Source organism: Parus major, chromosome 4, assembly GCF_001522545.3.
Source record: "Parus major isolate Abel chromosome 4, Parus_major1.1, whole genome shotgun sequence".
Taxonomy (NCBI): domain Eukaryota; kingdom Metazoa; phylum Chordata; class Aves; order Passeriformes; family Paridae; genus Parus; species Parus major.
The window spans coordinates 60,820,387-60,843,747 of NC_031771.1; the positions used below are offsets into that span (position 1 = coordinate 60,820,387).

The 23,361-nt window shown below is 42.3% G+C and overlaps 1 protein-coding gene across 1 annotated transcript; it reads right to left on the minus strand.

The window, feature by feature from the left end:
* Window positions 1-10,660: 10,660 nt before the first annotated feature.
* On the minus strand, window positions 10,661-19,933 carry LOC107203606 (neuropeptide-like protein C4orf48 homolog). Its single transcript, XM_015625877.3, has 4 exons — window positions 19,826-19,933; window positions 17,586-17,728; window positions 15,773-15,861; window positions 10,661-11,187 (listed from the first exon to the last, which is right to left on the minus strand). Exons 2-4 carry the CDS (start codon window positions 17,707-17,709, stop codon window positions 11,116-11,118), a joined length of 285 nt encoding a protein of 94 aa, XP_015481363.1. The 5' UTR covers window positions 17,710-17,728; window positions 19,826-19,933; the 3' UTR covers window positions 10,661-11,115.
* Window positions 19,934-23,361: the final 3,428 nt, after the last annotated feature.

The following is a 23,361-nucleotide window of genomic DNA, read 5'->3' on the forward strand; positions in this document are numbered from 1 at the left end:
CATGCGTTCCTCCTGCATCCCCCCTTCCCTGATTGGGGTCATTGCCATGGAGACTCGCTATGGCAACACCGAAAAACTGGAGCTGCCAAGGGGAGCAGAAGATTTAAAGGGACCACGATGCGAGGGATGGTCACTGCTGCACTCCTCCTCTGCTCCCAAAGGCTGTGCCCTTCCCTTGGCAGACACTGATGCTGCCCCCCGCCTGAGACAGTCTGGGGCAATTTTTGTGTTTGTTGCTGTAATTGCCGAAGGGACTGCGCTGAAACACACAGCTCCCATCCCTTGCTTTGCTGTAACACAGTTAGAGTGAGATTTCATTCTGTGAGGTATCAAATGAGAGGAAAATTCAGAAGTTTACTTGGAGAAATGAAGTTGCAGGGCCTGCTGATGGTACACTGTACTTTAGGGAAGAATCCATTATGGTCTTTATTTAACTAGACTGAAAATGAGACCTTGTGGACAACAGCACCCCTGGCAGCATGAAAACATATGAAACCATGAAAACAGATGCTGCACAGCATCACATTAGGGTAACCATGGTAAGAGACCAGCCAAAACCTACACACTGCAAAAGTTTAAGGATGCTCTCTTCAAGCTCACCTTTTGATCTGGGATCAGCCCATCTGCTAATAGGTTGTGTCCTGACAAAGTTAAAGCAGGAAACTTCCTGGACAGGGAATTCTGTGCAAGCACCTGGCTGAAACCAAGCATTCAGACAGGGGAGGTGATACCTTATCAAAAGACAAAGAGATGCTCTAACACCTGCCTGCTTTCCCCAGAGCAGGATTAAAGGCTCATTTTGCAACATAACTGCTCGATTCATGGCTTTGTTGTTCTCTCACAGAAGGACATTCCATCTCCTTTCACCAAAGAGAGGCTCCAGCCTTCCTGGTCTGTACAGAATAGCCACCCTGCCAGGCTGTGGAGTATCAGTCTTCCCAGACATAGACATAGTTTATCCTTGGCTTTCTTCAGCCCTAGAGACTCCCACCAGCACTGCACCCTGCTGCTGCTTCACTTGTTCCCATGGCTTCCTCAGAATTACCTCTTACAGCCCTCCCTTCAATGCTTGTGCTTTTGGATCAGGTTAGTTTAAAACTCCTCTCACAGGACTTTCTGGCACAGTGGACGTGCCTCTCTTGCAAGAGAGGATGTTGCAAGGAGCAGCCCAGAGTTATGGAAGCAATTCCTACAAGAATGACATACTGCCAAATTTTTAGCCCACAGTGCCACTGAAACTCAAATTCCCTTGTGTGGAAGGTCCAGCTGAAGGTCTCAGCCACTGGGATCTTCATGAGGTGAGTCTGGGCACACATATGCACCAAAATGTCTCCACTGGTTTTATGAGAAGCTGAGACTCCTAATCCAAGCTCTGATGACGGATGCCTGAAGTGAGGCTGTGTGAGATGCACCAGTTTTACATTGTTTGTCTCATTCCAGGCCTCAGATAACAGGCTGCAGAGGAGCCAGGATATAAACAAATATTATATAGCTTGACTCTACACTCATCTAGAGCTGGTCACACAGTCTAGCCCTGATCTTCAGTTTTAAATAATAGCAAATGGAAATTCTGGCACAAAATCCAAAATCCTCACATTTCCTTCTATCCTGGCATATGAGTTTCTTGCCCTTACCCTCATTATGGTCCCATAGCTATAACCTACTTTTTATACATGAGTTTCAAGAAAGGGACAGGATGGAATTACCTACAGGTGCAATAACCTTTGATAAGATAGAAAGCACTGCCTGTTTTAATATTTTTTTCAAGGTATCAATGTAGTTTTCCCTAAAATTCTAAGTACTGTGATATCTGCAGTAGGGCATTCTGAATCCACCACCTAAATGGGTACAAGGTGTTATTTTAGTGTCAGTTATACTACTAAGCTTAAAATACTGTATTTTTTTCTTTATTTATTTTTTTTTTTATATTTTTTTTTTCTCAGTTCCAACATAAAACAACCAGACATCACACTTACAGAGTCTGGCCACTTTTTGTGTCAAATGCCAGGGTCTTTAAGAAACATGAAAAAATTTCCAACTCCTCCTGCTGACAGAACCATGTGGTCCAAGACGTGGTTCTCAATTCACAGAGAACAGGAGCCAGTCTGCATGGAAAAGTTCCAGAAATCTGTGCTATCTTCTCACCTCCAACAAAGCTGAAGAGGAGAGACACATGAAAACATTTGCATGACTTGCTTAGCTATTACATCCACTATTGGCTATCACCATAGTTAAGGGATACCAGCCCTAAATTAACTTTGGAAGATGAGAAAATTCCAAGAGATTCACAGAAGTTTGTTTAGTGTCTGAAGAACATCATAGTGAATCCCAGAGAGCTGTCAGAAATATTTTTACTTAATTTCCTTTTTCTACAGAGAATACACACCTAATAATTGTTTGCTAAAAGAGAAAAAGTTTCCTCCAAAGCAATCAGAATGTTCAGGGATTTAAAGGGAAGATGATTAGTAAGGATAGATATCTGGTCGCTTCCTTGGAAAATTTCATATTGATTCCTAAGTGTTACAGGTATTGAAAGTTACATCATTGAAGTGGGGGAAGAAAATTTATATATCCAGTTAAAATGGCTTACATTAAAGGCCTGAATTGAATATGTGTGCATAAAAGGAAGATGCAAGCAAAGTTTCTGGTTTCAGAGCTAACTCTATTATTACAGTCATGGGCACACACGGCAAACAGGGCAGTTAATCCCAGCCTAACATGAAGCTCTACATTGTTGCCTACTCACATGGCCATCCACCCTTTGCTGGATTCAAAGAGATAAAAAACCACAGGCACAGAAGAATCTGCATCTGGTGACTTTTACAACAGAATGGCAGGAGAATAACACCAGGCACAACCCCAGAGAGGCCAAGACACAAAAACAGATACAAGCAGTATGAAACATGAATAACAGCAAGAAAGCACCCTTTAAACACAAGGGAAGTAAAATAAGGGAGACAAAACCTAAGGGAAGAGTTTATTCTCTGTTCAGCAGAAGGAGAAAGTTAATCAAGTTGATGCCTTGAAAAGTGATACAGAACTAAGCATCTCTTTTATCTACCAGTGAAAATAAAGCGAGCTAGCGAGCGGAAGGCTCACAACTAATACCAGTGAACATAGGTAAAAACATTTAGCAGAAATTTCCTCTGGTTACTAATGTTTGTAGGTTTGTGATAGGTCCCTTTTCTCTGTTTTGATCTACCTGGAGCTCTCTTTTTACTCAGGGCTATCACCAGACCTGCCACAGGAGAGTGGAAGAACATACAGCAGCCACCATCAGCAATTACTGCTGAGGGCTCAGGGAAGATGTGACTTATGCCAGTCTTGGAAAAGGGTAAGTGCAGTGACTGTGTTAAAATGAAGAAGAGAACTGGAAAACAAAACACAAGCCAATTTACCATCCATGCCTGAGAATGTTTTGGAAGCAATAATCCACCAAAATTTTGTAAGAGTTTGAAAAACAAGAACTGGAATTGCAAACAAGAGCTATTTGTCAAGAATCAAGTCAAACTCGTTTGGTATCCTTCTGTGGCAGGGTGACAGGCTTTGCAGATAAGGAAAGACAAACTTAATTTCAGGGCAAGCTCTACTGCTGTGTAACACAGCATTGTCAGAAGCAAACTAAGTAAACATCTCTGAGGCCAGCAAAACTGGCTGGGTCAGTGCAGAGAGTTAGCAGTGGGTCACTGCCCCCATGGGAAGATGTATCACATCAGGACTGCAATGATTCAGTTCAGGGGTTATTTAGCATTTCATTAGACAACTGGATAATGAGAAAGCAAAGTGGTTATTTCAGATGTAACTTCAGCCCAGAGCTTATAAACAATTCTGGGGGAGAGGACTAGAATTATAAATGAGGCAGACAAACTGGAATAAAGGGTCTAAAAACCAAATGAAATTTTATAAAAATAAGAACAAGGTGTTGCCCTTCATCAGGATTAATCAACAGCTCATATTTGGAACAGGGAACAACCTATTGAGTGCCACTTCTATGGTGAAGCTAGGGAGTCAGAAGCTGAAAAGGGTTTATAATATTCTGTCATTCTCCCCAAAAATACAATTATACTGGGACATACAAAAAAGAAGTGCAAGAGCTTAATCTGCCTTCAGCACAGGGCCTGAGCTGCAGTGCTGTGCCTGGTTTGGTCACTGCAGTACTGGGAGCTATCAGAGACACCAGCAGCAGCAGAAACAACCACGGGTTTAAATGGCATCCAGAAGGCACAACCAAAGTCCCTAGAAAACTTCTTAATAATGAGGATGGCACTGGGATGGATTTCCTCCAGTAGGAAGGGGAATATTTAAGCCTGCAGGTATAAATTAGACATTGTTTGGGAATGGCATTGGGATAGTGGCCCTGCATAAAGACAAGGGAATAACAGAGATTTCTTGTTGATACCTTTCTCTCCCTGTCTCTCCTAATTTTGTGATTAAGAATAATTTTGTTCCCCAGGCAGCCATTCCAGCTCTCTGTGTTGTAGTTCCTGCACAAACACAGATACCCCTGGGAGAAATTCATTGCCCTTGTGCAGCATATGAAATTCAGACTAATTATTTATCCTCCCTCAATTGTCAGGGCAAAGGAAATGTTTGTTCTGGTTTAAGCAAGTACGATTTCAGAATATTCCCATTCTGGGATGGGTCAGTGATAAGGCAATTCAGAGACATTTGGCTGTAGGGCAGCTGGTAAGGCCCACAGTTTCTTAATCTGCCTTTAAACAAGTAAACCACAACCTTGCCAATGAATTAAGAGGTGAGAGGCTGGTGTACTATTTGACATTTTAGCCCACAATAAATTGTATTTATTTTTTTTCTGACAGCCATCTCAGGCCTGAGAAGGACTGAAAATAAAATTACCATATACTTACCTTGTCCCTCCTGCTATGAGATAATGATTCATCTTTGCTTGATGGCTCAGGATTTTCTTTAAATGCTAAGTCAGAGATTTGGCGAGGGGAAAAATCTCCCTCCTGAAATGACCAATTTGTTCTTGGCATCATTGCTTGACAAGTTCCCTATCTTAGAGCTTCCTGGAAAACCCTTCAAGAGTCTGACCACAAACTGAACCTTGGTCAGACTGCAAGGCTTTGAGATGCTGAAGCTGTCCCAACAAAGTCCATGTGGCATTGCAAAAGAGGGATGTGGCTGCAAATGAATTACAATAGAAATTTAGCATTAAGATCCTTTAGTGTAGGAACAAGTCAACTCCAAGAGGCCTCTTTGACCACAGTCTAAGACATAGGAAAGCACCCAGGCTTGATCAGTTCTCCAGAAATCAACTGAAGCCAAGTGTCACAAACATCTTTAAACACTTTCAAAAGCTTAGAACGCTTTCAGCTATGCAGGAGGGGCTGTGTCAAGCTGTTGTGAAATGAAGATCAGTTCAGACTTTTGGTTCCAAGAAAAAATAAGAACCACTGGCAAAATACCAGTTTTCCTAGTTTATTTATGAGGTTTGCACTGGGCTGCTGGAAATCCAGCAGTCATTGCTGTGCTGGACATGTGGTCAATTTACAGTGCAGGCAAGGGTTGTGTGCTGTTTGTGTGCCCTGAATGCCACTGGGGATGAAGCTGAGCTATTTGCCTTGTTACTGCCAATCTTACCCCTGTCTAGGAAGACATAGGCATGTCATTTTCTTGCTTGTGTGTAAAAATCCTTTACTGAATTTTTGTGTTTGGGAAGAAACTGTTGGTTGATATTTTAAGTGCTGGGATTTGGGCAGGTTATTCCATGGCTACCAAAACCAGAGTGACTGAAGGCACAGGCAGCTCTCTGCACAGCCTGTCTGTGCCTACAGAAAGGGCAACTGGTGTGATCTCGTTCTGGTTTAGCAAAGCTATTGACTTCCAGGTGGTGGTTCAACCTTCCATGTGTAAAATTGTATATAAAACGAATGTGCAGCATACCAGCTGTAAAAAGGCATTTAAACATTGTTCAGGTCCTGCTTCAGTGCAAGCCCAAATTGTGCGTTAGTTATATTTAGTGCTGTTGGCTGAAACCAGACACGGTTCACAGGCTGGATGCTGTGGTACAGTGTATATATAGTCCAGGATGAATGCAAGAGCTGCTTAGGCAAGAAGCCTTGTGTAACAAATTTAGTGCATGGATGAAGTTCTGCTCTTTAACCGAGGAAAAAAAATAGCCCACGATGCCCAGAACTTTAAGAGACAAGCACTGCAAGTGGCCTCCGTGAAAGGCTGGACTTTAAGCAGTCACAAGCATTGGTAACTCTGGGCTTTGTGCAGAAGTTTGTGTCCTCCCCAGACCCCACATTAAACTGAAAAGTTGCCAGGTGAAACTGCATGGTCATCTTCATAGGTTGCAGTCAAAAGATCAAGATACAACCTCACTAAACCTATGGGTTTTAAAGGCTGTTGGAATTTATGTAAAGGAAGTTTCATCTGGTTCAGTGCAGAAGCCACAGAAAACAACAGATTTTTTCAGCATTGGTTGCCTAAATTAACTTAACAAAACTTAGTGCAGATTTAGTATTAAAAGTATTTCTGTTAGCAGCTCTTTCCATTAATTTGGACAAGATGAAACTCTCTTATAAAGAAAAGCTCCTATGCTTTCTATTTTGTAGAAAACTCCCATAGATGAATATCCTTATACACATCAAAATGTCATGTTATAAACACTTTTAGCACTTAAAGCTAAATAGAAGCTGTGTTTTTCTCTTTCTCTAACAACTCACATGGGTCTCTAACTGCACAAAAATCCCAGTGATGGGACTCCTTCACTTTTCTCTCTGTTGCCTACTTTTTCTGCCTGTGTTGCTTTTGCATAGCCAAATACTTTGTGGACTTTAGGACTAAAATAAAAGTATTGGATAAAAAAAAAGTTTTAAAAGAAAAGCATCAATTCTTAGAAAACATCTAACAATTAGATGTAGCTTGGGGCTGAGACTACCATTCTGTTTGTCTGAGCATGAACATTAAGTGCAGCTGTTAATGCATACACAGAGAATATTCACATCCAGACAAGTAATTGAACATTGCTGTCCCTTGAAATCTGCATCCTGCTTACTCTGTGGAAGGGTCTAACTTGCATCAACAGTCAGAAGTCTTTCCAGCTGATCTGGACTCACAAAGAAAAGTGAAAATATGAAGAATAATGGGAGGGTTGCCAGTCCTGCCCCATTTTCAGACTGTCTCAACAAAGAGAACAATCTATAGTTTTGTCACTTGAATTACCAGAAAAGTGCAGTGTCACTTACTTTGATTTAAACAGCAAAAGGTGCTCAAGGCTAATGAAGACAAGCTGATGTGTTAGCAGGTTTTCAGAAAGTTCATGGTTCAGAGCAGGAATCAAATGATGACAGCCCTGACTGTGAGGAAGGAAAAGTGTAGGCAGATCAATGTAAAAATAGAATATCTGCAGATATTTGCATTTCCTTTTTCATGGCACCCATGCCTGGAACTCTTCTTCTTATGCTTTAAGTCACCTTTTAAGCTTCAGGTGTTTAGAGGTCTTGAAAATATAATCTCTGTCACTCCTCAACTCTACAAAGTCACAGCTGGAGCAGCAAGATGGAGTTGGAAGGTTAAGGAATATCTACATGGACATTAAACTGCAAACCCATGTAAATTAATGGTATGCTTGAAACTGGAGCAACAGGCCAAAATATTTTAAACTGTGATTTTTATTTAATAAGCTGACAATTACCTAAAGGTGTGGTGGCCACCTGACAGTGCATTTGACATAATTTCTCTGCCCCAAACAGCTTTCAGTACATTTATAAAGCAAGAGGCACCACATAATGTAGAACAGGGAATAAAACAGGACAAGGTGGACAGCGAGAAGGATGAATGAGTGTTCTGATGATCCCATTATATTTGTGTGTAACAACAGTTTGGATTTAAGAAGAACCTTTGGATTTTGAGGAGAAAAAATGCACATCTTGTAGGAGGCACAGCTGGAGATTCCCAGCACCTGGAACACACGGTAGGTCAAGAGCATCATCCTCACATTTGCTCTGACCCTGCACCCATTAGGTTTTGCTTAGTGCATCCCACTGTTTGAAAGGGACAGCAAACAACTGTTCTAGGGTCACTTATGGTTTCATCAACTTCTGTCATCCTCTTCAGCCATCTCTTGTCTAGACTGAAGGTTGCCTGTCTGTACATTGCTTCTGTTTCTCCTAACCCCTTTGTCAGCACTTTATATGGTTCTGCTGTATTCTTGTTCTCTATGAAAATGGTCTTGAGTCTTAGCACTCTGTCATACTAAACCTGATTTTACATATTCAAATTCTTCAAAAATTTATTTTCACTTGCCCAGAACAGATATTCTAGTTGCTGGGTGCAGTTCCCATGCCTCCCTGCCAATCCTTTTTCAGAACTGGTGGCATATTAGCTGCTCTCCTGTCATTTGGGAGGTTTTGAACAAGCATTGACACAGAACAGTAATTGAATGAAAAGAGAATTGGTAAGGTGGACTTTAAAAGAGCAGCAAAAATCTGCTAGGAAAATCCTGGTCCTATTAGAGCTTCTGCAGACTGAAAGGAATCTTATTTTTTTCAGATTCTGAAGAAGAGAATGAGAAAGTTATTTCTTTCCCCATCTATCCCCATCCTGGCTCCTTTCTCTTGGGGCAGTTCTGTCCCGTGTTTCAGTTCCCCAGTTCTGACAAGGTGGATCATAAAGTAGAGGTACAGCAAAACAACTGAAGGAATTCCAAATGGTCGGATTTTCTCTTGTTCAAGCCAGTGTCTGTGCAATCACCAAGGGAAAAATCATGAAGATCTATAGGTGTTTCCATCTTGCAAACATGGCTGGGTTCCTGTACACACCTGTAACAAGCCAGTGAGATTACACCAGCCTGGGGGACAGAACACAGAATAATTCAGCTTCAAGAACAGAGCTTTCATCTGAAAATGAGCTGTTCTGGGACTTCCTCCAAGTCCTGCAATAGGAATGTTCATTTTTAGGTAAAAAAAGGTCCTTCCACACAATGTCTTCCCTGAACAGGTGAATTCCTCTTCCCTGGGAATGAAATGCTGATGCTGATTAGCACTATAAGTCTCTCACTCCTTGATAAATTGGAGTGCCACTCATTCTCTGGCAGTGCTGCCATCTGGACTAAAGGGGCTGCTGACCTGAGGAGGATCAGCCCCACCACTGCACCCCTGCAGTGACTACAGGGTCACCAGGGGCCTGGTGGCAGTCACTGAGGGGCCTGGAGTGCACTGAGAAACCCCTGGGACTACGGGAGGGCAGTGCCAGAACGGGAGGGGGAATGGAGGTTGAAATGGAGAAAAGACAGGTTCAGAGCAAAGCAGGGGAGCAAAGCCAAGCTAGAAACAGGATGGGGACAAGCCAAGTGCAGCAAAAGCCAAGGAGCTCTGAGAAGTCATTGTGCTGCAGCCAGAACCAGCTGAAGCCCTCCAAAGGAGGTTCAGAAATCCTCCCAGAAATCCTGAGAGTGTTCTGCCATGGATGAGGACTGCTGCCCCTTCCCACTCTCTGGGAATGGAGCTGCGGGCGAGGCTTGCACTGACTGACTTTGCCAAGCAGCCCAAAATGAGCAGTGCCAGTTCTCCCCTGCTGTGTGAATGGACTCTGTGAGAAACACACAGCACAGCTGCTCCTGAAGGGACTTTGGAAAAATAACATCAGAATCCTTTCTCCCATTCACACTGGGCTTCTGTGCTGGCCTGTGTCCTGGTCACACACAGCAGGGCACGCTGTGCTTCTCCATGTACAGGGATTGGTTTTACCAGCTCTGGACAGGTTTGGAAATCCATTCAGGCTCCCTTACAGTGTTCCCCTGCTCCCCCAGTTGCTGTTAGCATACCTACAGCTGCAGTGGCAGAGGTTGTGTTTCTTCTCTCATCCACTTCCAGCAAAGTCACACCAATTTATTTACAGAACCAAGGCCACAGGCAGGAACTTTCTTCCAAATTCAGCTGAAGAGATGTTTAGTTTAAGATGTCACATCCACTTCCCAAGCCAAGTCTCAACGTTGGAATTATTTGAGACAGCTCTAAATCACATCAGGCAAGCTCCAAGCACCTACTCAGAGTGCTCAGCCCATTTCAGACTTGTGAGTGGACACAGTATCTTACAATAAACAGGGACAGGTGAGGATGAAACAATCTCAGCTTTCGGGTACAAAGGTCTTTCCTCATGCCTGAAACAGAGGGAACAGTTTTCAAAGGCAGCTATGGGGGAAAACCAAAACATTTGGAGTTCAGTCCATCACAGGATGGACCAAATGTGTGTGACCTAATCATTGTGTTTCACTTGAAGCAAAATAAGGCACAGTCTCACAAAGAAACTTCTTGGCACTGCATGGAGATGTCCTTCAATGTGATGCTGAGCAGCTTCTGGTGGCAGCATTTGGTACAGCTGGATCTGGCCAGGTTGCCTAATTGCACCCTGATTCTCCTTTTTACTCTATCCATCTGACCTGCTAAAATAAAGCTACTCAGAAATTCACTGGGTTAAGAATGGGGTGTCCAGGTAAGGAGAGGAAGGAACCAAACATTTGAATTAAAGAAAACAATACTCTTCTGCAGGATAACAGAAGGCTCAGCACTGAGATATAAACTGCTTTGGTCCAAAACCAGCAGACCTGTAATTCCTCATGACACACACCCCATTACAGTTGACAGAACTACAACATGCCTGAAGGTGGTCACAGCACAGACAACAAACAGAAAGGACTTCATCATCTTTAATACACAGGCAAAGCCTACAGAGACCACAATGTCATGTCTCAATGTAACTGGGTAAGTTGCCACAGACATATGTTCATATTAGAGACAAAAACCAGCTCCCCATGTCTCTAGGGCACTCATCTCCAATATTATCTTGGGGGTTACACTTGGCAAGTTCTGATTTAAAAATCAAAGCAGGTACATTTTCCCCCCACCCTAATATCAAGTAACAGATTTTAGTGAATTGAGCCTTCACTGGCAATCCAGCAGATGGGAGAAGAGGGTACTTTTTAAAAAAGATACAGGACAGACAAATACATCAGAGACAGGGCCCCAGTCTCACTGGTACATTGGGGCATACATGCTTGCAGTGTGAACTCCATAAAGCTGTATTTTATACAGCTGCATTTTAAAAACCACTGGGCTGGTGACTCTCCTCAGGTGCCTCCAGGATTCAGTTCAGTAGATTGGCAGCTACACAGTCACACAGATTTCTCTTTTCCACCTGAAGCAGCAGAGTTTCTGTCTATAAGAGGGAGGAACAATATCATCAAAAAACAAGTGTCAGCAACTAATTAGCTCCCAAAGAAAAGTTAATTTTCTTTTTATTCTACAATTTGGAACTAGTAGTTTGAAGTGAATTTTGGGGTAAAAAATCAGACTTATTGTTTACTGCTCCGCAAAATTACTTCCCTTTTGTGAGATTAATTGGCATACCAACACAGAAAAATAACTTTGTCCATGTCCCAGGAAGTAGTGCTTTCTTACAATCTTATTTCAATAGCACAAACTGGAGCATAAGTTCAGAAGTTCATTAGAGGTTTAACTGCCCTCCCCACCCTTTCCAAATCATGTCAGAAATTTTATTTTACTTAAAAACAGACTCAGAATTTAAATTTAGACTATTACAGCCTGAATCTTCTCTCATTGAAGGAATTAACTTCTTTAACTTCTCCTGTTTCACTAATAGGAAGATTCAGTAGTTCCTGACAATATGTTTTGGAGCCTATAACAGAGGAGAGGTGCCCAGCTGGCATGGAGCCGTCACGGTTCAAACACATGATGGTATTCCTGGCTTCTTTAAGGAAAGGGGTCCCAAACTGGTGAAAGCAGAGGTCTCTGGGCTGAGCAGAGGTTCATCAACATCAGGAGATGTCTGTTGCCCACAGATCCCTGTTTCTGAAGCAATGAGGGTGGATTGGGAACTTCCAAGAGCTGGAGCTGGGCATGATCAGAAAGGCCTGCATCCTCTCACAGCCTACCTGTGTGAGAAAGGGCTGAGGACCAGGGAGGGGGAACTGCAGGGCTGCATAAGGAAATTGGGGAATCCTTCCTCTCCTGCACACACACAAATGCACACTTGGGTTTTCCTGCCTGTCTGGAACACTTGCTGCTTCAGTACATGAATGATGCAGCAGAGCTGTTTGGCATCAACATCCTATCTTCACCTCAGTATGTCAGCTGAAGCTGTGCCTGAAAATCAGCCTGACCCCAGAGAGAATTCCCCCCCTTACTGCAATAGCTGTGGGAAGAACACTCACCAAATTAACCCCTACTGGTGTAACCAGCTACTCATAAAAAAAAAGGCATTATGAAGACTACCAGCTCTAAATGCCAACCAAACCCATCCTTAATCTACCTGACTTGGATTTTTGTAAGAGATGGAGTTGCCATGTGATTAAAGGCTGTGTTTTAAAAGCTGTGTTATCCATTGAGGCACATCTAAAGGCACTTAGAGCAGAGCTGGGCTGAAGCATCCTGCTCTCCACTTGCCTTCTTAGTGCAGGAAAAGTCATCTGCTGCTCAGGCTTTTTTCCCCAGATGATAAATCTCAGGAAAAAACACAGCCCTGTGGCTTTATATTAAATCAGGTATCACTTTTGATTGTTTCAGCTGCCCTGCAAAACTGAAAAGATCTGATCAGACTTTACTAATCATTGAAAAGACACACAATCACCACCTTCTCACCACCTCACTGACATCATTTACAATGGTTTGAATAAGGAAGCTTGACAGCATGCCAACATCTTTGGAGCTGAGCCCCAAGGCTGCTTACCATCTTATATATCTTTAATAACTTTTTCAAGCCTTTCTTTTTTATTTTCAGGAGCACATCTAGCTTACTGTGCTTTAAATGTTCTAAATAACCACTGGCAGTTTATAAAACAATAAAGAACAAAACGAATGTCAGTAAATACAGCTTTGCTGACTGTTCTGTGAGCATGATCACAAAACTATTTGCACTCAGATTTGTTATTATTGCCTGGTAGGTTAAAACCTGTTTTTATAAAAAGAAAACCAAACCAAACCAAAATAGCAACACCCATCCAACCCAACCAAACCTAGGGAAAAAAAAAACCTGACAAACTCAAGCAAAAATCATAAAAAGAAATCAGATTTTGAACCTACAAAAAGAGATGTTAAGTTCCAGCTAAAAATGCAGTTACTGATCTCTTTAAAGCTGTAATGCAGTGTGCACTGGTTAACTCAAAAATGGGTTGGAGTTCTGAGAACAAGTGAAGACGCAGAGTGAACGGTGTAGCCCATGGACCGGATTTCTTTTCCAGTTTGTTTTATAGCTGACTCCCTGCTGGGCTATGTCTTGAGGGGCTTTTAGATGCCACAGGGAGCTGGCTGTGAACTGGCTCAGTGGTTGTGGTGGGAGCAGCTCCCTCCCAGCAGCACAAGACCCCCCTCCCCAGTTCATGATCACATGCAGCACTTTGGCTGAGTGCTGAACCACAGATATCTCCACAAAACATTGCCCAGAGTTAGTTCTCTCTGCCAAAACAGCTACTCCAGCCTGCTCTGAGGGGCCAGCAGCAACAAAAAACGTATAGAGAGGGGTAAACATATCTGATAAGTGTAGAAATCAGCCTGTCAGAAGTGGCCTGTGACCCTTCCCATGCAGCCAGCCTGACAACTTGTGAGGGATCATCACACCAGTGCAGGTTACAAACACAGCTAGAACTGGAAAAGGATGGAGATCCAGTCTATGGCCTTCATAAAAGGTTCTGTGACCTGTGCTAGGGTCAGTTTGCTTTGAGACACCATATAGATCAACCCAGGGCCAAATGAAGTGTGGGAGCTCTTGAGCAACATTCTTGTGCAATAAAATGATATACAGGCTTCCCTTGTACAGAAGTGCAGGGTGAGATGTGCAGGAGGAATTAAATGAGACTTTCCTCTCTAAGCTTTTGGGAATCCCTCCCCCTCCAACACAGTTAGGAGCTGCTTAGTCATCATCTAACAATCTTGCCTGCAAACAAAGGAGAGTTTTTCAAGGAAATTAATATCTCCAGTGGGAATACTAACAAAGGGAATTGTATTTTCAGAGACAGGAATATTTGCCCCACAAAGCAGCAAAACAGACTAAAATAGTCAAATGTGAAATATATATGTGGCTGAAAGTAGTGGTCCTAAAACCCTCCTTTTGCATTAAATTGTGCCACAGCTGAATAATAAAAGTAAGAATTAAAATACCCTAGAAGTCAGTTCCAAGAAGTCCTCAACTATTAAATATTTCCATGTCTTTTGAGGGTGTAGGCAGAATTCCTAGCTTAATGACTACAGTAGGCCTATTCTAGTCATGGAGAACTGAGGGATTTCAATATGAATTCAATTATTTAGATTTTAAAGTGATAAGGAAGTGGTAGGTTTGTTTTCATGGGAATATATCACATTTTCAGGCTTGCTATCAAATCTACAAGTGTGAAAGCCAATAATAGGACATTCATCTCAACTGGATTTTTTTCTACCCTCATTTTATCTCTTTGGCTGTCTTTTTTTTTATTTTTTTTTAAAGTATTGAAACACAGTTGCTATATTTGGGGTTCTTATTGCTACTTCTGCTTTGGACATATGTGTATTATAAAGTTTTTCACTAGGTCTGCAAGCTGAAGGTTTCATAAAGGTCACTGCCATAGCCAGACACCCAGAGAAAACATTAAGAGATTTTGTGTCAAGATGTAGAAATTCTGATGAAAAGTTCAAAGGTTTGTAGAAGGAAGAGGTGTGCTAGGACCACTTTATAGCACAATCTGAACATCTTGTTTGGGCTGTATAAAGTGCTTAGCAGATTCATTAGCAAGATTTCTTCATGAAGCCCAAAATATATTTGACCTGTAATTATTGAACAGATTTTGTTTGGCTGTAAATGTGCTACACACCAATCTGGTTCTGCTGGAATGTTTGTTTATTTTTTTGTAGTATGTCAAAATTCAAGGCATCTTCGTTAATGCACTTGTCTTTTCACTTAAACATCAAGGACCCTGCTTGGAGTAACCTCAAACCATTCCTCAAAGACAATAGTTCACTCTGAGCTGTGAACAACCTTGACCATAGATTAGAGAGGCAGAAAAGTTTCAGTGCCTTCTGTTGAACAATCTGTGCAGGAGTGTATCTATAGCACTTCAGCTAAAGGGGACACAGGAGGTGGGGACAAAGCCACCCTCCTGGGACACCACCATCTGACAGCAGCTGGGACACAGGTAGGCACAGATTGCAGGCTGCAGCAGCAAGAGGCAGATTCACATCCCCCACTGAAGGGAGGTTCCAAAGCTGGCAGATTCTGCACACTGACTGCAAGCCAAACAAGTCCCATTCCCTGTGCTCTTCTACTTTGTGGCATTTTTCATCATTATGAAATCAGAGAAATGTAAAAAGTCTCTACAGATGATGTTTCTTCCCTTGGCTTCTCCCCAGGGATAAAAGCATGTGCAGGGGAGTATTTTATTTTAGTAGGCTTTTTGTTTGAGCTGGCTCTTTCCTTTTGGGTAATAAATATAAATGTTACTCTCACCTCACTCCCCCTGACATAAAAACAAATGTGTGTGCTCAGCATTTGGAGTGAAAAGAGCAGTACTAATGGTTATAATTTGGCAAGGGAAAGATAATCAGTTCACACTTTCCTTGACTTCCTAGTGTCCCTGATACCCCAAAGCAGAAGAATTCCACAGATTACTGCATAGAGAGGTGAAATGTAATTAACCAGCCTCCCTTTAGAACACAGTTCACCAAGTGTGCAAAATCAATCCACCTTATCTACTTTTATCCACAGAATTTTCTTTTACATTAAAAAAAAAAGAAAAATACATTTAATGTTTCCTTACCCTCGTGTCTAGATTATATGCTGTCTTCTTTAAATCCTGCAGAGCTCTCTGCATGAACTCAAAGGCATGGCAATCGACACAGGGGCGGCCTAGGAGAGCAGAGTAGAGAATCATGACTATATGGCATGAAGAATTAACTAGAAGGATTAAGCAGTGATTTTGAGTATCAGAAAGAGCTAAAGAAAAGAGTCCAAGTGAGTACTGACATAGGTACTCCTGGGCAACCCAGGTTATTGTAACTGGTTCACTATGATGGGCCACTCAGTCTCTCAATTATAAAGGAATTACTTCAAATTTACGTTAATATTTTCATTCCTGCTATATTGCTGTTCCACTTTACCTTCCACAGCTCATTGTATGGAAACAAAACCCTTAACTTGAGCCTTTGATTTTGCTCCACTAAACCTGGGCACATTTTCAACCTTATTTTCAGATTTTTCAGAAATTATGTCTGAAAACAACAACCTGTTCCCTAGAAAAATCTCATCTCCTAATCTAACAAATGTGAGCTCTAAATAGAAAGCTAATGGAATAAAACTGACAGCAATATCATAAAGATGGACCATTTCAGCCTCAAACTTTGAATATAATACAGCTTTGCCCAAACAAATGCCCTGGGCATTGCTGATAAGCAGAAGTGCTGCAATCTGGATTTACTGGGGTGTTTAAGAGAGCGTTCCCAGATCGAGACACTCAGACTGAAGACCACAAGGTGTGTTTTGCCTTGATCCCCATGTAACACAGATCTGTGTCCTAAGAGACAGCAGTACTGAGACAGAGCAAACAGACAGGACAAAACATCTTTATCTCATCAGGCCCTGCATCTGCTCTCATTTGCCTCTCGGTGCCTGTGCCTGGCTGACAATTTCACCAGAAATACTGCACAAGTGAGAAATTCTGAACCAGGTTTCATTTGCTCTTTGGGGTCTGATATGAATGAAAGGTTGAAATCTAGACTAATGTTGGAAAATCCTGCTGTGTCTGTGTCTTGTCTGTAAGCCCATTTTGCAAGCACTTGATGTTGGACTGTACATGCCTCTGACATGCTGGAGAATGAGCTTCCAGTTCATGGTCTGAGTGCTAACCAGCAACCAGGAATTCTGCCTGCTGGAGAAAGGGAACCTGCCAAATTCTTTTACTGGCTAAGAAAAAAAAAAAAAAAGAAAAAAGATATAAAACCCCCACATTAAACAGTATTAAGGACCTGCTCCATCATCCATCACCCAGTTTCAGTGTTACTATATTTACACTGGACAAAAGAAGAGGACAGCAGTTTTTCACATAACAACTTGATGCAAGGACCTGTCATGTCTATAAAGTTAAATAAACTAACACAGATTAGCAAAGGAGAATTAGGTGGTTGAAGGCCCCAAGACTAGGTGCTGACAAAATCCTTTCTTGGCATCTTCATTGTGATTTTTTTAAATAAAAATTCATGACTTTAAAACAGCAATCATTCTCAAAACCAAAATATAATGAACAGTCAATGTCATTTGAAAAAGAACAAGTCTCAGTAATGTCTCTGGAAAGCAAACATGGTGATTGCTGGCATAGAAAGGGCTAACACAATGGACAAAAGAAAAGGTGCAGAACAGTGGCAGATTTCAGCTACAAGGCAGGAGACAAGGATAAGAGAGCGAAGAGCTTTGGATGCAGGAGCAAAACAGCACTGGTAGGTTATCGGGTTGTGGTTTTAAAACAATGTAGGCAAGACATGTCCAAAATAGTTTGAATTACTTGGGCAACCTTCAGAGTCGTGCAACATGAGGTCTGCAGTAGGGGCTGTAGGAGAGGGCTGCAGGGTGGTACCTACTTTCAGCTGGAATGGCTGTTCCTGCTTCTTGGTCAGCTCTAACAGGCTCCGCCACCAGCAGGGCAACCACAAAAACTAAAGGAGCTGTAAGGACGGCTCTTCTCAGAAGGCAGGATGCCAGCATCTTGGGAATGGCTGCTTCCCTGCTTGTCAAGAGACATAAACAAGTTACTGAGGGACGCTACAGGTACACAAGGGTTTTGTTACAAAGTAGTTAATGTTCCTGATGGCTAAAGCATTGTCAGTCTTCCTCTGAAAGAAAGCAAAATACCCGGAGGTCTAGAGCATGGAGAAAGGTCCTCTGTACCTTTCCAGAGCATACATAAAACTCAGCTGGGAGGGAACATCCCTACACAAGATAAGAAGTCCCTAGAGTGTCCTTGCTTTCATTTCAAAGCCAGGATGCCAGCAGCTTTGCCTGGTCTGTGACTTTTTTCTAACTACACAGTCACAGATCTGTGGAGAGCTGGATCACTGTTAGACTTTGAGATCAAAACTGCAGGGATTACAGAGCTGGCTGAAACAGAACCTGAAAACAAGGTCTTTGGCCTCTGGCTTCTTTTACTGCATCATCTTTTCACAAGTATAATAATTAAAGATAGCCACTAGCATTACACAGCACACTAATTATAAAAACTCCTTTATGAAAGTATTTGAAGGAAAAGACTTCTGCTAAACCTCCACAAATTCATAGGTAGAATTTCTAATGGTAAATGCATCAAAACTCTTTGACCTTCTGTTTCCCCTCCTAATCTGGGCTTCAGGCCATTATTTGCAGCCATCCATTTGTTCCTGAACACCACAGCCAGGCCACACCATGCCCTGAGGTTGGTACAACCTGGTCCAGCAACAGTTTCCCTTCACACAGAGGCAAGTTTTTTTATAAGTTTCAGATTAAGTATTTTCTTGACCCAACACAAATTGTTCAGAGCAAAAGGGACTGGCTCAAGTGTCAATTACTTGTTAGAGATCTCAATCCAAGCCTCAAAGATTCTGGCACACTGCTAAAGAGGTCCTTAACTCAGCCAAGTTTATCTTTCATTCCTGTACATCAAAATGGAAGAAAGAAATACTTAAATAAGGCTAAGTTATGGCACTACAATAAAATCCACATAAAAAAATCCATTCAGCTGTGGGAAAGCAGGACAATATTCTGCCTCTTTCTGATTTTCAAGTTGGTGCTTACTGAGCAAAAGATGTTGCATAAGAGCATTAGATCTGCATGTACTGAATGCAAGAGTACAGCACTCCCCGGAACAGATTGTATTTCACATTTAGAAAGGCAGCAGAGGGAGGCAGGAGAGGGAAGGGTTTTCCCCATTGTGCCACAAACACAGAACAGAACAAAACTGCTCTTCAATATGTGCACTCCACCTTTTCAGACACAGCTAAAGTGAAGCTGAAAATTCTGCACGAACACTTGCAGCATGTGCAAACCAGCAGTTCACCCAGGGAAGGAGCAGCATTGTACACAGCCCTTCCTGGGCACCTCCACCTAAACACAGCAGTAGGGAATGGTTCAGAAGCAAAACACAAACATGTAGGAGCAGAGTCACAGATATACTTGAGCCCACGGCAACAAAAAGATAGGGTAATGTAATTTCTATACATTTCTATACCCTCCTTGTGTTTCCTACCTCACCCACTATTTATATCTGACGTGATCCTTTTTCTTATCTCTACAATCCCTAAAATAAAGGGATTAAAATCACTACAAGTGGCTTGGGTTTTCTGTTTTAATTAATGGTGATCTGCAATCAAAATAAGCAGAATCAAAAATACCAGTCTTTGCAATAGGATGCAGCAGAGTGGCTCCAAGTAATAGTAAATTAGGACAACATCAGCCTCTTTTGGAAGTACCTGATGAAGAAGCCTCCTGGTCAGTAGGAGCAGAGGCTAGTCTCATAGTTGACTATGAGTACTACAAAGGTTCAGCAAAACAAAACAAACGTGCTGTTAAATTTTTTTGGGGTATCTTACCCATCACCCACCCCAGAGTCAGCTCAGCTTTGTATGTGAGCCCCACTGCAAAACAACTGCTTCTCTAGTGCAGCAATCATCTTTAATCACACATAACTCCTGCCTCTCAGTTATTGCATGGGAATTTGCAAGGAATAATCATGTCAGGCTTCAAGGGTGGTCTCTCTCTGCAATGCAACTGGGAACAGAGACAGATCTGTGCATGGACTTCTATGAAAGAGAAAAGTCACCCCCTTTAACAAAGGAAAAAATATCAGTACCTGATCTTTCTCTTGTCTTTGTGATGGTTTCTTTGAAATGGCCGCTGCAAACTGCTAAGAGAACAAGTGCAGCATTTCTGAGCATGTGCACTGTCTCTTTTTAACCTTCTCTGAAAGAGGTTATTACTATGGGGAGATTTCTGCCATGGCAACAATGCAGAGCACTGCAGCACGCAGCGCAGATTTAAAGAGGCACAGGCTGTGTCTCCCAGGTCTGGGGAAGGATGTTTCTGCTCTGACAGGCAAGATCCAGCAGTGACTTACCTACCCTGGGTAAGGTTTTTACAGCCAGGCCATTTGATTAATCTCTCTTGAAGTCTGCTGAATGGTTTTCCTGAAGTCTGAGCAGCTGGATGCGGTACCTGGTTGAAGCAACTTGCTTCCCTAGAGCCTGAGAATACCCATGACAAACTACAGCTGCTTTATGGGAAATGAGGACAGAGCAGGGATTGCACTCAGGAACTGTTCAGTGCACTGCCTGCCATTTGAATGGCTCTGAGTTATAGGGGTCATAAGTACTCATGCCTGCTTTCCCAGGTGTTCCTGTAATTCCAGGGCTGCCAGGAGCAGCTGCAGCAACTAAAACTCCAAGCTCAAAACCCCTCTTTTCCAGCCTGCACTTCTATCCCCCTTTCAGTGCCCTATGAACTGCACTCCAGGACAACACTGACTGCACTGGTTCTGCACACAACATTACACTGGAATGCAGATGATAAAAGTGATTTTGTGAAATCAAAGCTAAATTCAGGGATTACATCACCCCCCAAAACCACATTTCCATCACAAATTAGACACTAGCAGTGCTTGTGTCAGAGAGAATGAGCCCAGCTGAGGGCAGGCACAGCACAGAGGAGCGTGCACAGACCTTCAAAAGGGCTGTGCACGGTGTTTGCTTTAGCTGGTTCAGAGGAGACTAAATCTTCAATGATTTCATGGTGAAAGTTGGGGGCATTCTGTGCCCAGGAAGGTCAACCACACTTTTTTTTTTCCATGAGCAGAAACTCCTTCTCAGAATTATGACTGAATTGTAGGCTAACATTTTTCTTTTCAACTTGTTCTATAACCCTAGAGGAATGGTTTGCTCCCATTAATTCAAGTAAGTAAGAAGATAAAATTTCAGTTTGTTCAGTGTGTAACTATGTTGCTGTATGAAGTTACAGAATCCATGAGCAGAGTCAAAAGGGGATTAATTATAGTGCTGCCATCCTTACAGATCACAAAAACAGAAAGCAGGGGAAATTATTTTTAAGAGACTGCTCTTTTGGGAAAACAAGGTTTGGCATTGCAGAGATAACCATTTGGTCTGATTTAGTATCTGCCTATACATAAATTACAAATGCATAACTTTATTCATGATCACTCTCACTCTCTAATCTCACACCTTGGCCTGTCTTCCTGATAAATAACATAGATATTCATATAGACACACACACACACTCCCCCCTGTCTCTATATATATGCCTTTTGTTAGCCTGATCATTCCCAGTAAAGCTGTTCTGAATTCTGTCCTTTCTCTATCACAACAGTAACACCAAGTAGCCAGTCCTGATACCTTGGGTGTTATCATTGATTCTTTCTTCTAGACCCATGCAGTCAGACTCCAATTCCACTAAATAAACTTTCAAAAATCTATTTCTGCTGCTCAGATGCTAAATTTCTTGCTCTAAGCATCCCATTCCAAGTATTGCAATGTCTCTTCTTTAGCCTTGTCTTAGATCTATTTATCCTTCAAGGAACAACTTCCATTTCAGTGTTTTAAACACATTTCCTCTTTATCCACTTCTCTCGACTCTGCCTTCTGTTAAGTACCAGTTTTGCTCTTCACTGAAGCTAAAATTTTCTCAGGTGGAAAATATCAGTTCACCAAGGAGGAGGTCTTCCATATAGGAGGTAGACATTCCATTTCAGGGTACTTTTTAACAGAATCATAGAATGTCCTGAGTTGAAAGGGACCCACAACGATCATCAAAGATGAACTCCTGGGCTGCACAGGACCATCCCCAAGAGCCACACCATGGGCCTGAAAGCATTGTCCAAACACTTCTGGAACTCGGTCAGGCTGGTGACCATTTCCACAGGGAGCCTGTTCCAGTGCCCAGTCACCCTCTGGGTGAAAAACCTTTTTCTAATATCCAACCTAAACCTCTCCTGAGTCAGCTTCAGGCCATTCCCTCAGATCCTGTCACTCACCAAAGAGCAGAGATCAGTGTCTGTCCCTCCTCTTCTCACAAGGAAGCTGTAACTTCAATGAGATCTCCCCTCAGTCTCCTTTGCTCCAGGATGAACAGTCCCAGTGCCCTCACCCACTCCCTGTATGCCCCCTCCAGACCTTCACCATCCTCCTGGCATCCTTTGGATACTCTCTAATTGTTTCATCTCTTATATTGTGGTGCCCAAAGCTGCTCCCAGCACTCGAGGTGAGGCTGCATCAGCCCAGAGCAGAGCAGGAAAATCCCTCACTCACCCAGCTGGTGATGCTGGGCCTGATGCCCCCAGAACATGGTTGGCTCTCCTGGATGCCAGGGCACACTGATAAATTTTGAATTTTTGAAAGTATTGAAATTTCTATTTGGAAAATATTTTGAAAAGTATTATTTCGACAATTTTAATATTTTGATAATTTCTGGCTTTCTGATTCAGAATTGTTTGTTTTTTAAAACGAAGCTTAACACAATAAAAACACATTGCATAGTCTGTTCATGGAATTGCAGAGTGGGAACAGCTCTCATGTTAAAGACACTCAAGCACAACCCTAACAGAACATTTTAACCCAAACAAAAACTTTCCTTCTCTTATATCCCTGATGCACAAAGCACAGGTCACAGAGATGCTACCTCAAGAGCACCTGAAAATTGGAAGTACAGACAAGGACTGGAACTATACAGCAGTTGCACAACAGCCTTAGTGGTGATTTCACTGGTGTGCCCAAAGTTGCAGTGGTGCTCATTAGGTTCCATGGGCTGAGTGTGAAAAGTGACATTTGCATGAAAGCTGGAACAACTTGACTCCCCAGCTGCCCTTGGGGATCATTCATGAGGAAAGCAGAGAGAATTTATAGCTTCTTTTCTATAATGAAGTCAGACACAATGGATTTTTTTTTCCAAGATCCCCACCAGCTAAGAAACATCAAAGCACTGTTGCTGAGATTTCATTTTTTCATCTTGATAGCACATGTCTTGACACTATAAATATTTCTGTGGGATTGGAAGAAAAACTCGAGCCTTTACCTCGAAGCCTCTTCACTGCTTGGTCTCTCCTTGGCTCTTAAATCTAATATCTTGTCACTACAGAAAACTTTCTTCCCTCACTAAAGATAACAGATTCTGTCATTTCTCCTGGAGACACTTTTATGTTTTCTCATAGCCTACCCCCTAAATCATGGTAAAAATCTCCCCACAAGGTGCCATCTTGTCTTCTATCAACTACACTTTTATGCCTTACCTCTGCCACAAATGCCACAGAGCAGAGCCTGGGGATGAATCTGGCTGAGGCTGTGGATGCCATGCAAAAGTTTGTCATACCAGTATGTCCCTGCC